Source organism: Hyperolius riggenbachi, chromosome 5 (assembly GCF_040937935.1).
Source record: "Hyperolius riggenbachi isolate aHypRig1 chromosome 5, aHypRig1.pri, whole genome shotgun sequence".
Lineage (NCBI taxonomy): Eukaryota > Metazoa > Chordata > Amphibia > Anura > Hyperoliidae > Hyperolius > Hyperolius riggenbachi.
In genome coordinates this window covers 387,896,127-387,915,824 of record NC_090650.1, presented here as the reverse complement: position 1 = coordinate 387,915,824, position 19,698 = coordinate 387,896,127, and the positions used below count along the sequence as shown (strand labels likewise).

The 19,698-nt window shown below is 42.5% G+C and overlaps 1 protein-coding gene across 3 annotated transcripts in view; it reads left to right on the top strand.

Annotated features, from left to right (window-relative positions):
- The window catches only part of STK3 (serine/threonine kinase 3), a 308,764-nt gene that overhangs the window by 37,428 nt on the left and 251,638 nt on the right, over positions 1-19,698 (top strand). For all 3 annotated transcript variants that reach the window (XR_011020954.1, XM_068237715.1, XM_068237716.1), the window contains exons 3-4: positions 13,168-13,296; positions 18,469-18,583. Coding sequence is in view for 2 of the 3 variants with exons in the window: in XM_068237715.1 (XP_068093816.1) it covers positions 13,168-13,296; positions 18,469-18,583 (244 nt within the window). In the remaining variant the exon portion in view is untranslated. The remainder of the gene's footprint in view (positions 1-13,167; positions 13,297-18,468; positions 18,584-19,698) is intronic.

Genomic DNA, 19,698 nt, shown 5'->3' with positions numbered 1-19,698 from the left:
GCGCTATTTTTTGGTCCTGCTCCTCCGGCAGACGTATCCGGAGCGAAGCCGGACTGTTGCATCCGGCCAATACAAACCAATGAGAACCGGAGAGCGCACAACACACTGGCTATAAAAACCGGACGTTCTACCCCACTTCCTATGCTTTTTCTAGTGGCCATTTTGGATGGGGACCACATGGGCCCAGCGTTCACAGAGTGGAGCAGCAGGGATTTCATGCTGGAGCTCTTTGGCAGCAACATGTCTGATGATATGTCTGATAACGAGGAGGTGAGGCCTTCTCCCCACATAGTAGTAGGTGAACAACAGGAAGGAGAGAATTCCCAGGTACGAGTAAAAAATGACTGGATCCATGGTCCCAACTGCAGTCTCTGTATCCACGGATGGTCTCCACACGTCCACCTGTCTCCAACAATGACCCCAGAGCTTCTTCTGACCTCCCAGACCCCAGGTATTTACAGGTTGTTATCTCTTTAAGAAACCGGATCCGGACCGCAACCGTGTTCATACCGCACGGAAAACGGATGCAAACGGACCGGATCCGGACCTGATCCGGATAGGAACCATACGGATTAGGTCCTGTCCGGATCCGGTGCGGTCCGGACATCCGTTCCGGTTTTTACAAAACCGCAAGTGTGAACGGGGCCTTACACAGTCTGCCCTGCAACTATGTATTTATCTGAGACATGCACTTTGTCTTATGGGAGAAAATTGCTTTACAAATGTTGTTATATTAGGTTTACATTTTTTTGTGATAGTGTTTCTTTAACCCCCTTGGCGGTATGAAACATTTCGCCAGGGGGAAGCGCAACAGTTTTTTTTAATTTTTTTTTTGTTGAAATCATGTAGCGAGCCCAGGGCTCGCTACATGATAGCCGCTGCTCAGCGGCATCCCCCTGCTCTCTTCGATCGCCTTCGGCGATCTCCGATCAGGAAATCCCGTTCAAAGAACGGGATTTCCTGGAGGGCTTCCCCCGTCGCCATGGCGACGGGGCGGGATGACGTCACCGACGTCGGGACGTCATTGGGAGTCCCGATCCACCCCTCGGCGCTGCCTGGCACTAATTGGCCGCACGGGGTCTGGGGGGGGGGGGGGGCGCACGCCGCACCGGATAGCGGCGATCGGGCGCGGGTCGGCGGCAATCGGGGTGCTGGCGCAGCTAGCAAAGTGCTAGCTGCGTCCAGCAAAAAAAAAATTATGTAAATCGGCCCAGCAGGGCCTGAGCGGCACCCTCCGGCGGCTTACCCCGTGTCACACACGGGGTTACCGCTAAGGAGGTTAAAGAACAAGTGACACCCATGCTAACCTAGAAATAAAGAACACATATACAAGTAGATAAATACTACTTCTACTTACATAACAGATGTATTGCACTGTCCATGTTATGATTCCTGTGAATTTTATAATGGAAAAGCAGAACATCCTATTCTAGACCGTTTCCATCCTGGTTACCTCTGAATGAAGCTAATCCAGACATTTCCTCCCTCGTTCTTTTTTTTTTTTTTTTTTCTCCTCTTGCTAACTGTGTATTCATTACCCGCCCTCCTCCAGAGTCTTCAGACACTCCCACTGAGGTTTATACTAGGAAGTGCACTGTCTTATGTCATTAAAAGGAGGGAGAAATTAATACAATACAATAAAATTTCTATAGCGCTTTTCTCCCATAAGTCTCAAAGCGCTTAGGTTTAGGAAGAGGAGGAATATATTATAGATAAAGACTCCCCAGCATGCAACTGTTTTGCCAGCCAATGGCAATTAAAGGGCCAGTGCTCCTAAGGTATGTGATAACGCCAAACCATAACAGCAGAAAAAGTTTTGAATGCAGGATTAGCATCTTTATCAATTAATACACTCAGACCAGTTGAAATTTGATTTTTATGGTGACAATCCCGTTTTAAGGCACAGTTCCCCAACCCTATCCTCAAGGCCCACCAACAGTACATGTTTTGCAAAAAAACACAATCATGCACAGGTGAGGTAATTAATGTCTCAGCAGAGCTGATTAACTACCTCTGTGGATTTCCACAAAACATGCACTGTTGGTGGGCCTTGAGGACAGGGTTGTGGACCACTGCTTTAAGTTACAACCTAGTAAGAGTATGTAAAATGGGGAAGACCTCCTTAAAATGACTTTCAGGTTGGCCTGATGTAGTCACGTGTTCACTTGATCACATCACCTTCACTCCATCCTTCTTCAATCTGTAATCCTATGACGCAGACATTATAGCATCAGATAGGAGAGGCATGTCTACCAAAAGTGCTGGACATCGCTTGACGGTTTGGAATAGTGGTATGCATCAAGTCAGTAAGAGAATCCAAACGCACTGAAACCCCCTATAATGTACTCACTGGTACAGGATCTTGTGAGCTGGGCCGTAATTTGCAACAAGGAAAGGAGCCACATACTTCAGTTGAGCTCATACAAAATCAAAATGGCTGGGAGGACCCCGCCATTTCTTTACACCAAAAGCAAATCATCAATATACCACCACCTGATATGGGAGGAAAAGGGTTATCATGTTCAAAGATGTGGAGCTCCTCCCACCACCCCTTGTAGAGGTTTACAATGGAGGGGGAAAATTTGGCCCCCATGGAAGCTTCTTATCTTTAGAGATAGATCCCTGAATTAAACATAAAATAATTATGTGTGAGGGAGTACTCCACGCCAATAAACAAAATGGCACGCAAGACGATCAAAGAGGAATATTTGGGCAAATGAAATTCTAACACTTTTAGGGCAAGGCGGTGTGGGATTGGGGAATACAATGAAGCGACATCCAAGGTTACCCACTGGAAACCATCCTCCCACATAAACTGGCTAAGGCTAGAAAGCACATGTTGAGTATCTTGAAGAAATCCTGGAAGTCTGGACACTAGGGGGTTCGGTGGGGTTTTTCCTCCACCCACCTATAAAGGATCCACTCCTTTCTCGCTTTAGAACTATGACTAAGGGTGCATCTTTAGCCCGATATGCGTCAATTTGATCCTGAAGATGTCTAAAGGTGGCCATACATGGTACAATTTTTCAATTAGATAATTTAGTTCGATTATTCCGTTGGATCGAATATAAAGATTTTTCCAGCATGTCCGATCATTTTTCCCGAAAAAACGGGATAATCGTTCGAATTTCTTGATCGAAAAAAAAAAATAATTTTCAACTTTCATTCAATTCGATCATTTAGATCGAATAAACGGGAAAATCGAATGTTTTTATTGTACCGTGTATGGCCACCATAAGTCTTATATATGGATTTTTTCCAATAAAGATTGCCGGTTTTATATGAACTGAGCTGAAGCTTGCGGATCCTTTCCTTGTTGCAAATAATGGCATGATTCAAGCTGTTGCATGACTACCATAAAAAAGATAGATGAGTTGTTTCAGAACATCATACATAGCACTTTTTTTGGCTTGGGTGACAAGCGTAGTAGTTATCTAACGCCTGAAGGTCCACTCTATCTTATATAAGTTTACATAGTTACATAGATTGGTTGAAAAAAGACGTATTGTCCAACCACTTATGTACTTCAGGACTCCCTTTAAATCAGACATTTCTCTGGTCATCCTGGCAGAGATCCTGTCCAGTAGCAGCCATTGCTTTGCTGATATAGTAATGTTTCATTGTATCTATTCATAGTAACGGAAACCTCTTCCTCACCATGCACAGAGCACGATTGCTGATTGCAACTTCCTGTTGCTGAACATTAGCAGCATTTTCCCAGTGACCTCTGTCTACAGAAAGAAACTTTTCTTACAATTTGTTTTGTTTTGGCTCTCTTTTATCTTCATTACACTTAATTATAAGCAATCTCCGAGGAATACAATTTCTTGACTGGTCTCTGGATTGTGAGGCTGTAATCAGACAGTGCGGCCGAGATGCTTAGACCTCATCAGTCTGGGAAGAAACATGGAAAACATGGGGCACTATACTATCCACAACTGATACATTTATCAGCTGTCTTTTTACAGATTTACAGTTTCAGATAAGCCTCTGAAAAATTAAACTTCTGGTAAAATAGACTCTGTATACAGGCTGAATTTTTCACTAATCATTAAAGGACATCGGAGGTGACATGTGACATGATGAGATAGACGTGTATGTACAATGCCAAGCACACAAATAACTATGCTGCGTTCCTTTTTTTCTTTTTCTGCCTGAAAGATTTAAAAATCGGGTATGCAAGTGACAGTTTCTGTCTGGGTCAGGACTGCATCAGACTAGAGTAACCTTCACTGATAAGGAATTGCAGCCAGAAAACTTTCCTGGCAGTAAATGGCTTCTAAGAGCTGCAAAGAGATATAAAAAGGGTCAATAGTTCATATATTTTAGCTCTGGCATACTTCAATGCATGTGTCATTGAGCAGAGACAATGAAACAGTAAAAACTTAAAAAGTGGATTTAAATATAAAATAAAACTGTGGGATTACTAAAAGTCAATGTAGGAGGATAGATGCAATTGTTTATCTCATTAGCTTATTTTCACCTCGGATGTCCTTTGAAGGACAACTGAAGCGAGAGGGATATGGAGGCTGCCATATTTATTTCCTTTTAAGCAATACCAGTTGCATGGCTGTCATGCTAATTATCTGCCTATCATTTTTTCATAGACCCTTTTGGTGAAGAAACCTATTCCTGGCAGAGGCTATTTGTCTAAAATGGCTGTTATTGATGTAATCTCATGTGGCTTGCATAGGGCATCCTGACTGGCAAAAGAAGGCATTTTCAACCCACCCTCTGCATCAGTGAGAGTTGGGCTACGTACCCATGTCACAATTTTTCAAGAGATTTTCTTTTTCCAGCGACTGGCATATTTTTGCTAGACGAGCAATCATTTCCACGATTTCGCGATGTCTACATGTGGGCGCGATTAAATGAACTGCTGCACAGCAATTATTTGTCATATCGGATCTTCAAGATCCCGATGACTCCCGCGCAAAGTGCCGCAATCGTTTGTACCTGCTTGCGCCCGCCATGTGCCGTCACATGACATTGCATTTTCCTGCAAGTTGGAAGATGAATCAGGGACGCTTGTTCGTCGGGTCGCGGCGCTGAATGTTCCCCGATCCACCTTCTAGTGAGTACCGGGCCTTTAGGTCCCATTTCTAATATAACTGAAATCTTCAATTTTTCCAGGGAAATGACGTTCTGCCCGATAGCGATGTTTTTTTTTCTATGTACCCGTTCTACTAAATTGAAATTTTATTTGCATTATCTACAGCCTGCAGCATTTTTTTGGACATTGCATCCATTTCAGATGTAATGATTATGAAGGCCTTGCCAAATAAGCTTACAATCTAAGGGGTGAAGGAGTGGGACACATTATGAGGGTGGGGTGTACTCACATTGAAGGAATACATCTCCCGGCATGCAATGCAGCAGCCAGGGACTGAATGAAAGCTTGAAACCAGGGCTGTGGAGCCGGTACAAAAATCAACTGACTCAGACCTCTCAGTTTATGAAACCTCTGACTTCAGGTACCCAAAATTGCTCTGACTCCTCAACTCCGACTCCACAGCCGTGCTTGAAACTGCTGCAGGTGTGGGTCTGGCTGGAGAAGATGGTGGTGCGCATACAGAAGGTGGGCTAGTGAGAAGTCCACCAAAGGTAAATTAAGCTTGTCATCCCCCAGCAGACCACACTACTTATGAACCTCACTTAGGGGGCTGTTCAGAGTACAGCAAAGTCCCGAGTATCTGGCACCAGCGGGTATTTCCTGACGCCAGATACTTGTGCTTGCCAGTTGCTTGAGCAACCGGCCCAAAAAGCACAAATGTTCCACCCTAAATACTTACCGAGAATCCAGCGATAGCTAGCAGCATTCCCGCAACACATAGCGGGCTCTTTACTGCTTTTCGCCTTTGTGCACGCAAGCTGGCATGTCACCTGACCTGCATCGGATCATGTGACACGTCGACTTGCGTGCACAGACACCGGAAGCTGCTAGAAGCCCACTAGGTGCTGAAGGAAGGCCGCTAAATATCTCTGGATGCTCAGTAAGTATTTTTCAAGCCTGCAAACCAGCCCAACACAGTCCCCACTATACCTCAGGCATGCCAGTTAGTTGAGACTTTCGGTTGCCTGATTTGGATAACGGGGACTTTGCTATATATATTTCAGAACACCAGTGCTAAGTTGCCTTCACAGACCTATAGTTACATGGTGGAGAAGGGGCAGTGCCGAAGCGTGGTCACATGGGTAGAATATTTTCGGATGGTCACTTCTGAATCTGTGGTAGACAAGGAGGAGAAACACAAGTAAAACAATGTGTATCTTAGAGGTTTTTTTAAAATATTTTTTAGAATATATATATATATATATATATATATATATATATATACACATATATATATATATATATATATATATATATATATATATATATATATATATATATATATATATATATATATATATTATACACACATATATATATATATATATATATATATAATATACACACATGTTAAATATTGCCCGGCTAACAAATGAGATAGGGACTGTCTGTTTGTTCTTAACCTAAATCTGTTCTTAAGTCAGAGCGATGTGCTATCTCTGTCCCCTGTACCTCCTCTGTGCCTCCAGTGTCCCCCTCTGTGTCACCTCTGCCCTCTGTACCTCCTCTGCGCCCCCCCCCCCCTGTGCCTCCATTGTTCCCCTCTGTACCTCTCTGTGCCTCCAGTGTCCCCCTCTGTGTCACCTCTGCCCTCTGTACCTGCTTATACAAGTTTAAAAGCCATTTTTTCTTTGAATTTTTTTAAAATCGATTTTCTCAAAACCTACTTGTCCAATTTGGAAAAAGTTTTTTTTTTTTTTTTTTACTTGTTCCCATGGAAACACCGAATCCATGCCGTTCCTATCGGCGGGTCGTTAGTAAGTCGGGGACTACCTGTATACTTTTTAGGCATACCCTGTTTATAACTAGTCTGCTTATTTACTAATAAGTCAGGAAACTGGCCAAGTGCATTTCCACTTTAATAACAGAAGAGGCGGGTTCTTCTTTGCTACAGGATATAGATAAAAATAATCTTGTGTGTATAATATATGTTGTAGAATGTCTGTACTTTTATGGCACACCATTTATTCCAAAAATAGAGATTAGCGCAAAGTATCCAGCTAATAGACGGCAATGCGTAGTGACACACAGAGGCAGTAGGATAACAGATGTTCCTTCTGTGGGATCCACATCACAGTGCTGCAGCAATGGAAAGATAATAGCACAATCAGAACTAGACAGCGAGGCCAGATGTTCCTTGTATTCCGCTGAAAATCTTTGATAAAGAGCCACCAAGGCAGATGTATTGTGAGGAAGCGAACATTGCCAATATGACTTGTGTTCCTATAACACATGCAAGAGCCTTTATTAACTGGATGAATTATTAGACTTCAAAGAGTTGTGGAAGCAGTTACTTCTTCCTCTATGTATGTAAGTGAGCTTGGTGATGGGGGGGGGGGGGGGGTGCTTTGTGTGTTCGCTATAAATGATATACACCATTCAAGCTGAACATTTTATGTCAGAGGCTGCAGTAGGGAGGATTTATATCAAGAAATACTCGACAGTCAGTGTTTTGCATAGTGAGCATCAGTTTGGTTAGGCCAGTGTATCTTAAACTTTTTTTTTTAGGTGAGGGTGCCCTTGAAGGCTTTACATTTTTTTTCAAGGCAACCCCTTGGCAAAAGCAACTACCAACATGCTGTTATGATCCTTATTAGGCAGCTACCCCTCCCTGCCAAGTAGTCAATGACTACCCCAACTCCTGGCAGCAACACCCCTCCCCCCCTCCAAATAGCCAGTGACACCTCCCATTATCCAGCACCCCCCGAATGACCATAACAAGGATAAAGAATCAATCTTGTAGAGGACATAGACATTTCTCCACATGGGGACTGCAGTTAGTAACACCCCCTTTTAGTTATGCAGCATCACCTCAGCACCCACCCTAGATTGTAAGTGACCCCCATTAGCTGGACAGAACCGCTGGGTTAGGCGGTTTTTGGCATTTGTGTGGCCAGGTTTAGGTGCACATAAGAACTTTAACTTCAGAAATCTGCCACCATGGCATCGCCTATGTTCTGCTGATTTACTTTAAAGGGAACCTGAGGTGAGCGAGATATGGAGGCTGCCATATTTATTTTTTAAACAATGCACATTGCCTGGCTGTCCCCCTGATCCCGTGTCTCTAAATCTTTTAACAGTAGACCCTGAACAAGCATGCAGATCAGGAGCTCTGACTCCAGTCTGACTAAATTAGCTGCATGCTTGTTACAGGGTTGTGACTCAAGACACTACTGATGCCAGAAGATCAGCAGTTTGCTAGGGAACTAGTGTTAAAAAGGAAATAAATATGGCAGCCTCCACATGTCTCTCACCTCTGGTTCCTTTTTAAGGGTGATATTTTTTTTTTTTTTAAAAAGGGGTCCAATTTTTTGATAAAAATAGTTATTTGAGTGTATGTCCCATAACTTTCCTAGTGGTCCTGGGTCACCCCTAGTTGCGTGGCTACTTTGTTGATCGCCTGTGTAATGTTGTTATTGTTGGATCACACCAGGATAAACACAGAATTAAGATGGATTTAAAATCATGCAATTAAAACGTGTGCCGCTTTTAGCCACTCTGTCTGGAGCAAGAAAGTGTAGAAAAAAATCTTTAAAGGAAAATAAGTCAAAATGTCCTCTGCTTCAGAAGGCTAGCCTTGTTGTAAGTTCTCAGAAGAACCTGTTGCTTAAAAAAAAAAAAAAAAAAAAAAAAGTGCCTAAAGGGTTAAAAAGGTTCGTTTCTTTTTTTTCTTGCAGCTCTTATCAGTCACTGAGCACCAGGCTAGTGATATTCTTTTACTTCTGAATGCTGTCCATGTAACTTCGGAGAGCTTCTGTGTGCAAGGCGCTTATCTAAAAAGCTGTATGGGCCTAAAGCCCCATCTACATGTTACGATTCTTTGAGCTATTCGATTCCGATTCTATTTACGATCCGATTAAATCCGACATATCTGATTGGGATTCGATTCAATTCGATTTGTCATTGTTTTGCTATGGCAAATTGAATTGGATTTAATCGGATCATAAATAGAATCGTGATTTAATCGCACAAAGAATTGTATCGTGTAGATTGGACTTTAGGGCCTTTTAATCCTAGAACAAAGCCAGATGAATGCATGTAACTGTGCAGTCTTAATTAACCAGTTGTTTGGTGTTTGTACATTTTAAAAAAATGTAATGTCGAACATCGCAGGATCATATTGGTGATCATCCAGTAGTTCATGTCTGGATAGTGTACAGGATAAAGACATCACCTCATCACCTTTGATACAGGAAACCAGGGTGCCAATCCTGTCTGTAGCCAGTTACCTATTTAGCAAGCAGTCCTTGGGAAAGACTCCACAATTCTCCAGGAAGACCCATTGAGCACACCCTTAGGGCCCATTCACTCTAGAAGCGCTTTTCTGAGCAGTTAGATTGTATAGCGGTTTTTAAAATCGCTCCCATTCACTTTCATTAAAATTGCGGTAAAAATCACGGAAAAAATGTCCACGATTTTACGATCGCGTACGGGATTTTAGTGAAAGTGAATGGTAGTGATTTTTAAAAAAGCTAATCGCAAAACGCTTAACAAAGTGCTTCTAGAGCTTGGATCACTAAACCGTGATAACTGATCATGGTTGCGCTACCGGTTTGCGTGTATTATAATGCGCGTAACTGTTTTTGCGCGAAAACGGCCATGTTTTCATGTGAAAATTTGCAATTGCACATGAAAACCATTATGCATGTTATAACGCACGCAAAACGCTAGTGCGACCGTGATATCAGTTATCACGGTTTAGTGAATCAAGCACCTAGTGTGAATGGGCCCTTAGTGGCTGCTGCTCTCAAGTGCATTGAGTCCAACACCCTCTATGCAAATGTTATTATTATTAATATATTTAATGTGGGAAGTTACACTGAATAAACCTCACAGGAACTACAGGAGAGCGTGAATATACTGTAGGAAGACACACAATAACATGGCTGCTAAAAAAAAACAACAACCCTCGTCTTTGACATGCTTGCTGTTACTTTTCTTCTATTAACCCTCCCTGGCCTTACATTTTCCCAGTATTTCTGTGCAAAAAGTGATCCAATTAATATTCATAACCTCTTTTTTTTTTTTTCCCTGTAACTTGCCAACATGTGTCAAGCAAGGGACTAGTATACAGTGCAGAAGAGTATTGACGTGTACGCACATCAATACTGTTCACAGCATGTTTTGTATTGTATATGTATATATCTGTCACTACCACTAGGGAGGTTAAAACCTTTTGATTCCAAATATTGAAAAAGGAGAACCCCTATTCTGCACTATGAATTATAATAAACTTTAACAAAAGGGCAAATTTTCCGGAATTTTGTGGGGGTTGAGATAGAAAATTGCAGGAGGCTTATCAGATTTTGGTGTTAATTAATTTGCAACTCATTCATTATTGGGGATGATCAACGAGATGCAAATATTTCCAAATTAATGCAAATGTATGTAATTTTTTATGCAAATCTATGCAGCTTGAAAATAGACCAATCAAGTCCCACCCAGGTTTAAATTGGTTGGTCCAATTTCAAGCTGCATTTACCTATATACTCGAGTATAAGCCAAACCCGAATATAAACCGACCCCCCAACTTTTACCTTTAAAAACTGTAAAAATGTTTGACCCGAGTATAAGCCGGGGGTGGCAAAAGCCACAACCACAACACCACTCACAGCCATGGCCAGCCACAACCATATATTAGAAAAGCAGCATAAATTTAGCAGATTGCAATAATGAGCCAGAACATAGGCCTACAATGGAGATGGACATGCAAAGAACCTTTGCAAAGTTTAAGCTGGCATAAAGGTAAAGCAAGGAATGCAGAGCCACATAATCCTGTATCTAAAACTTGATATAGGGATGCAAGGTTTCTCACCACTCAGTAGACACTGTCCCTGTATGCCTCCCAAGGCTACAACTCGGGATGAGGTTAGCTGGGACGTTACATGAAAATGTCAAGTGCGTGGTCTCCCTCAGATGATGCACCACTGTGCATATAGCGGGGGCACTGTGGGGGCTACTAAGAGTAGCGACTCGAGTATAAGCCAAAACCCTCATTTTTGGGGCACTTTTTTGGCCCAAAAATATAGGCTTATACTCGAGTATATACAGTATTTGCAAAGAAATGTATATATATTTGCATAAACTCAGAAATATTTGTATATCATCGATCCTCCTTATTCATTATTTAATACTCCAGTTAACTAATCAGCAAGTTTAGCTTCAGCCATTGTAAAATTAGGTTCCTGTGGCACCAAAATTGGCTGTTTATTTGACTTTCAGGATCACCACTAGTACAAAAGATTGCGGATGCAATGTTGCTGCAGGTTTTTTTTTTAAAGAATACTTCCAGTGTAAAACAGAGACTGCAATGTAATGGTGGCCACTAATAATACAATATTTTTCAGCCAATCTTACTATTTTTATTCAATTTAAGGGTGCCCATTAACGGTACAATTTTTTCACCAAATGCGATCTTTCGATGAGATTTGAATGATCAATTTGTAAAGAAAATTTGCCATTTTATGAAGGCAATCAATAAGGAACGATTCCTCTATGTTGATTGCTAAATAGGATAAAATCGATCCGAAAGTTGGATTTTTATGATGGAATTTGAAGAAAGAATCATTCTGTAAATGAGGACCATCTATAATTGCCTTCTTATTAGTTCCGATCGTTCCAGTCGCGTCAAAAGATTGTATCTGATGAAAGAATTGTACCATTAATGGGCACCTTAAAGAGACACTGAAGCCACTTAAAAAACGATTTTACCTGTTATTTAGCTTAAAGGACATCTGAGGTGAACATAAACTAATGAGAAAAACAATTATCCATTCAGTATATTCACTCAATTTACATAGATTTGGTAAAATTTGATGAAAAAGATTGGATCATTAGTGGCCACCATTAGACTCAATCACAGCTGCTAGGATCGGTAGATGGTAGGGTTGATTACTTACCTGCTGGCCCATAAATCATTAGGGACAGAATCTCCACCCCCTTCCTCAGCACAGCTGCTGTGATTTTTTTCTTCCTCCTAATGTCTTCTAAAGCATTGTGGTCACCCCTACTGGCTCACCAACTGCGGCCTGATTGATGGCTGGCGAGCGGGGGAGCGGGCTGGGGCAAGCAGGTGAGGGTGGCCATGGAGCCTCAGAAGGAGGAAACATGATTGCGGCTGTCTTACAGATGGAGGGGCAGAGTTTCTATATTTTTTGATTTACAGGTGAGCAGGTGAGTGATTAACCCTTCCACCCGCTGATCTGTGCAGCAATAATAGAGAGCCTTACGTTGTAGGTAAGCAAGCAGTTGCCAGGCAGCAGCAAGCAGTTGCCAGGCAGCAGCAATCAGTTGTGAGAGTTTGAGAGGCATTTCACTGCCTATCAACAGTCTGTGGAAAAGAGGCCTTACATTGGTAGCTGTAAGTAGTTAACACCTTTACAGCCACCTTCACCTCTGTGATATATTTTCCCTTCACATCACTGAATTCCCATTTATGACTGTGCATGCAAAATTATGCTGCTGGTAAATGGACCACCAGATACTACTTCGCTGGTTCCTTTCTAGGTGTGTACCTAGCATAAGTGTTAAACTGTGTTTATGTGATCAGTTATGTGTTACAGCTCAGTACTGATTCAAGCGATCTGACAAAGGGTGCGAGTCCGGAAAAGCTAATCCTGGGACAGTTTTTATTAGTTTAAATAAAAAGCGTATCGCATACGGGTCTCAACCTTTTGGGATCACTGAGCAGATAATTTACTTTTTTAATAAAACGAGACTGCTGTTAGCTGTTGCTGTGGATTGATGTGGGAAGATTCTTACATTTCCCCTGTAGGGAGTCGCTGCCAGAAGCATATTGTGCGTCTGATGTGTGTGTGTGTTGCTGTGTGTGTATGTGTGTGCGCCAGTCTATGACGTGAAGCTTTATGTAATGCAGGTCATGGAGAGGACTTTTCCTCTGTAAATCTTTGTCCTTTTTTTTTTTCCTTCTCTCTCTTATCTCATATTAAACTCAGTGGTGGAATTACAGCAGTTTTTATTATGAGAAGTCTTTGAGGTTTTTGTCCAATATTTCTTATTTGTTACAGCTTATCTTTGTTTCTCCATCTGCGTAGCTCATATGGAAGCGTGTTCAAAGCCATTCACAAGGAGTCTGGGCAGGTCGTGGCCATCAAGCAGGTTCCTGTGGAATCAGACCTTCAAGAAATTATTAAGGAAATCTCTATAATGCAGCAATGTGACAGGTAAGCAGGTTTAGGCATTAAGCGTGTCTTCAAAAATTGATTACCTCATTCCATCAGAGGATCTTCCAACCCTAGTTCACGCCTTGATCATCTCACGGCTGGACTATTGCAAAGGCTTCCAAATAAAGACCTGTCCAATAGACAAATATATGCGTGCTCCATGTTGCAACCAGGACTAAAGGATATTCTGTCCAAAGTGAATCCGTTCTCCAATGCCAGCGTCAGACAATGAAAGGTAGCATCCAGTGCAGCTCTCTCAGCGGTGGTATTTGACAGGTGTCTGTATCTGAAAAAGGAGAGGGTGCCTCTATGGTGCAGTTACCTTTAATTCAGTTTGCAAATTGAAAAATAAATGCATGTACAAGATTGCATAAATTTGCCAGCGTATCTCACATGCTCAATGTTCCACTCCTCGGATGTTGACTGTTGCAATCGGGGGAACATCAAAAAGGGTACGTGGTAGGTCTGGAGTCCAAGCAAGCTCTGTGTGCCATGTGATAGTGACCAATAATTGTCATCACCCTGCATTAAGCTTGCTTGGACTCCAGGCCTACCACGTACCCTTATTGATGTCCGTCACTGGCCACAGTCAACTTCTGAGGAGTGGAACATTGGGCATGTGAGATAAGCTTGCAAAGTTATGCGATCTTGTACATGCATTTCTTTTACAGTTGAATGAAAGGTTTTGCACCAAAGATATTGCATTTCTTTTGCATTGTTTGCAAACTGAAGTAAATATATTGCACCATTCTCTCTCCTTTTAAAAATAAAGTCCTATATTGCCTGCAGCTAGTACAGAATGCTGCCGCAACACTGTTAACAAGCCAACCCTGCTATTGCCACATAACACCCATCCTTTGCTCACTACACTGGCTACCCATAAAATAGAGAATCCTTTTTAAAATTGGCATGCTGACATTTAAATCCCTACCCGACCAAAGCCCTGGATACCTAAAGGATTTGTTGCAACTGCCTCACACCTCCCCCCCAACCTCTGATCAGAAGGATCCAATAACTTGACCACCCTTACAGTCCAACTAAAAACCTTTGAAACCAGAGCTTTCTGACATGCTGCCCCTACCATTTGGAATCCCTTGCCGAACTTAATCAAGACAGCTCCAGCCCTGGACATGATTAAATCCAAAACTGAAAAGCCTCCTGTTTAGGCTGGCATTTATGATCACATAATTTTTCCCTCTGTACACATTACTATGTACTGATCTGAGACAAGCTTATGCGCTTTGGGTCCTATGGGAGAAAAGCGCTTTACAAATTTTGCATTGTTGTTGTATATACGGGTGATGACTGTTTCTTCCTGTATGCTGTTACTGGCTACTGTCCTGTGAAGTGCTGAGTGCTGCAGTTCTGAAACCACTGAGCCATGTATAGCTGAACTCTGTGGTCACTTACAGGATTCCTTCTGAGCGATGCTGAACTTTGCTTTGTTCTATTTTTCTGCAGACTCCAGCACATCACAGAATTCTAAACATCAGACAGGTTATTGCAAGAACATTACTGGTTGATGTTAGTTGAATGCCAAGGTTCACATTAATGACGTTTCAAAAAATTATATTAAAGAGAACCCGAGAGGGTTTCTAAGAATGATATCCGCACACAGAGGCTGGGTCTGCCTATACAGCCCAGCCTCTGTTGCTATGTAGTGTCCTCCAGGCCCCGCCCCCCCTGCGCTCTGCTATGCCCCCATAAATCACAGCGTGCTGTCAACACGCAGCATGTCGCAGCGGGCTGTGTTTACCTATGTAGTGTCACTCTCGCTGCTCCCCCGCCTCCTGCATAGCTCTGGTCCCCGCTGATTGGAGGGAAGAGACGCGGGCGGGGACTAGAGCTATGCAGGAGGCAGGGGGAGCGGCGAGAGTGACACTACATAGGTAAACACAGCCCGCTGCAACATGCTGCGTGTCGACAGCGCGGCTGTGATTTATGGGGGCATAGCAGAGCGTGGGGGGGAGGGGCCTGGGGGGACACTACATGGCAACAGAGGCTGGGCTGTATAGGCAGACCCAGCCTCTGTGTGGATATCATTCTTAGGAACCACCTCGGGTTCTCTTTAAAATGTAAATCTCTCCAGACTCCTGTAGGAAATAAAGTGCAACCTATCAAAGTTTATGTCTGCTGCTTTATTAATCCTTTCCTATCCTTGTTCACGATCGCCCACGTCCTCACCTGCGCCTTTTTCTGCCAGGGTGCTTGGGAGGACGTGGGTGATCCTAAAAAATGATCAGAACCAAGGCTCTAGAGGGTCTGTGCCCTGCATCAGTGTCAGGGGGCCAGCATCAGCTTGTGCGATGTAGCTCCACCCCTTGCACGTGCGGTAGTGTAATTTCATTATTATGCTGCAGGTATAGATGATCATTTGTCCAGCACTTTAATCGCTTAAGTGGGATGTAGTACAGGATCCGATCCGCTAGCAGTGCCTCCACAATCGGTGGTGGTTGTACTGAGTGGCAGGGGAGTCGGGGGCCGGAGCTGCAGAGGTGGGGTTGGTGATAAACTATGTATTGGAGTTTGTCCAAATGGTTTTTCTTTTGATCACAACGAGGTAGTGCTGTGGCCGGTTTTATATTATATAGCACTAGCCAGTCATTTGCTTGTCTGTGTCAGACATTGGTGCTAAGGAGGAAAGTGCTAATGACGGACGTAGTCCGACATAGGATTGGAAAGCGTTAAAGTGGTAAACTACAAAGGGATGACATGACGTTTCACCTTCATATATAAACACAGAGATACAAGGAGTCCACATGGTGCAGTAAATGTGTTTCTTGAGGTCTAGAAAAGAAGAGAGGTACAATCAAAATAAGGTTACTTTTAAAAGCAACCTACCAATAAGGAAGGTGAAGTTTTTAGCCTGTCTTTACTCGGGTCAGCAGTGGATCCTCCTGAGGTGGTTGCACTCACAGGAAAAATAGGAACCCCAGCTATAGCTGGTGGCCACAGACTCCCAGCAGGAGTAAAACTATCCAAGTGGGGGGGAAGAGGCGCTAACCTAAAAGGAAAAATAGGTTAAAAACCAGACCTGCAGAACACTTGGAGATAGTGGATAATCTTTGGTATTTCATCTCACACTGGCACCCAAAGAGTCAGTGAGGAGCCTGAGTTTAGCTGTTCAGGGTAATTCCTTATTTTGCTTTGTTAGCGTTATTGGCAGAATTCGCAGCCTGGACTCGTGCGTGCAGAGTAAGGATCGGCTTGTCTTTGGAAGTACTCTGGGATAAGAGTACTTCCAAAGACTGCTTGAGGAAGGTAGATGATGATGTATTGGACCGAGGTGGTCTAATGTTAGGTACACACCATACAATTTTCTGTTAGATTTTCCGTTAGATTTACCTGCCAGATAGATTTTTATCTATCTGGCAGTATAATCTAACAGAAAATTGTATGGTGTGGCATCAATTCATCAAAGGCTGCTAGGTACACACCATACGAACTTTCACTAGGCCCAGCACTGGATCAACATGATGGAGAGGCCATAGAAGGCTCTATGGAATCTAGTGCCTTACCTCTAGATAGGTAAGTATTTTTTTTTTTTTTTACTTCAGGTGTACTAACCACTTCCCAACTGAGGGGTTTTACCCCCTGACCACCAGAGCAATTTTCACCTTTCAGCGCTCCTTCCATTCATTCGTCTATAATTTTATCATTACTTATCGCAATGAAATGAACTATATCTTGTTTTTTTCGCCACCAATTAGGCTTTCTTTAGGTGGGACTTTATGCCAAGAATAATTTTATTCTAAATGTGTTTTAATGGGAAAATAGGAAAAAATGTGGGAAAAAATTTATTATTTTTCAGTTTTCGGCCTTTATAGTTTTTAAACAATGCATGCTACTGTAATTAAAACCCATTAAATGTATATGTCTATTTATCCCGGTTATAAAACCGTTTAAATTATGTCCCTATCACAATGTTTGCCGCCAATATTTTAATTGGAAATAAAGGTGCATTTTTTTCAGTTTTGCGTCCATCCCTAATTACAAGCCCATAGTTTATAAAGTAACAGTGTTATACCCTCTTGACATAAATATTTAAAAAGTTCAGTCCCTAAGGTAACTATTTATGTATTTTTTTTAAATTGTAATTTTTTTATTTTTTTTTTAATTACAAAAAAAAATAATTGGGGAGTGTGGGAGGTAAGGAGTTAATTTTTTGTGTAAAACTAGTTTATTTGTGTGTAAACAATGCTTAGGGTGTAGTTTTACTATTTGGCCACAAGATGGCAACAGTAACTTTTTGTTTCATGCGACCTGCAAGCGTCCTTCCGGACGCTTGCAGGAAGTTGAAAGAGGCTGGGAGTTTGTTATTGCTCACAATGATCGCGCTGCTCAGCCGAGCGGCAGCGGATCATTGCGGGGCTTAGATCAACGAACGGGAATGGATTTTCCCGTTCGTTGATCTCTGGGCGAGCGGGCGGCGGCGTGTTTACTAGCGGCGGGCGGCGTGTTTATGAGCGGGAGCGCGGGCAGCGGCGGGAGTGCGCAAAGTACGGATTTCTCCGTCCCTGGGGGTTAAAGGATGGAAAAAGGGACGGAGAAATCCGTACGGGCGGGGGTAAAGTGGTTAAGATGTTAGATCTAAGCTCATTATTGTACTCTCCTAGCTTTTTGCATTTTCTACAATATCTTTGAGCATTGCATGGTCTGAGCGTCAGATGAATTTCCCTCCTGGGAAGGATGGCAACAATCTTGGACGGTTTTCACTTGTGAGGAATATTTTTTTTACTGTAAAGTTACATCTTTTTTTAGGCTGATGATCCGAAGCAATAATCTCTCTAAGATCATTGCTGATGTCTTTCTGACTTAGCTTTATGTTAACATACACCTGAGAACTTCATCCAAGCTCTAAAGGTGGCCATACAGTTATAGATTTTCCCCCTTGATTCCTGGCAGATTCCATCGCTGTGATTAAATCTGCCAGAAATCTATGCTCCAACATAGCAAATCGAGCATAATTTTGATATTTATTCAGCAAAAATCGATCAAAATTATCGATCTCTTGGAACAGGAGTTCTCGAGGGGTCTAATAAAGTCTAAATAAAGAAAATGCAGTAAATAAAATGTCCCCATGGCTGGAGAACTAATCATGTGTTTGGCATTTCAGAACTGACAGAAGCTCTCATCTGGATTTTAACATGTTTTTTTCTCTTTTCTGTGCAGCCACTACGTAGTAAAATACTATGGCAGCTACTTTAAAAACACTGACCTGTGGATAGTAATGGAATATTGTGGAGCTGGCTCTGTCTCAGATATTATTCGATTACGAAATAAAACAGTAAGTCATATTTATTTTTTTGTTTGTATTTCTTTATGTAACAAACCGATTGTAATATTAAAGGGGCACTAAGCACCCTTCAAACTTTTTTTTCAAATCAACTTTCCTAAATCGGAGGATCTTAAAGCAGAATGAAACCCAGCATTTCTTCTTTGCTCTAAAATATTATTTACTGCATATTATATACTACCAACATTTTTTTTTACTAGAACAGCATTCAATTAGTTAAACACAGGAGTTAAAAGCTCAGTGCAGAGAAATGTGGACGCATCTGAAGTTGTAGATAATGTTATCTTGTGTTTACTTAATTGTATCAAGTGAGGAATGTGACACATTCTCTGAGGGCTAGTTCACAGTGGGCGCTTTGGTAGCGTTTTGCTGATCGCTGGCGATGTCAGGGTTTTATACCGCTTTAACTCAGTATGCCATTGGGGGGCCAGGGGTTGGGGGGGCCCAATGCTTACCTGTGAGGGGCCTGCTCCTGTAGCCCTCATCTGCGTGGAGTGCCCAGACAGTGGCCGCAGTTCAAAGATTCCACCTTTGGAGATTTCTCTCGGCCGAGATACATATTGGGAGCTGTAGTCCATGCAGACTGCTGCTCCCGTCAGGTGGCCAGAGACTGAGGAGGGGGGTTAATGTAGGATCTTAATTTATTTAGCACTAGAGATGGCCAACGAGATGAACTTCCTGTTGACTTTGTTTGACCCAGTTCTAGGTTGCATTCAAATGGGATTATTTTCATTTTATTGACGTCTCTGTTTAGGACGAGGTTACATAGTATAGGGGGCTCAAAGGAGCATAGAGGAGGACATGAGGAGGAGAGAGGCACTCACATGGGGGACACAGGAGGACACAAGGGGGGCAGAGGAGGACACAGAGACAAGAGGCACAAGGGGGCATGAGGTACAGAGGGGGCATAATCCACAAGATGTCCCTTCACCATGCATGCACCAGGTTTAGTGTATATATATATATATATATATATATATATATATATTATTTCCCCCTGGGTTTTGTCCTCTAAACCTAGGTGTGTCTTATGCTCAGGAGAGTCTTATAGTCCAAAAAATACGGTACGTCATGCTACTATGTCACTAAGGTGCCTCTTCATGTTT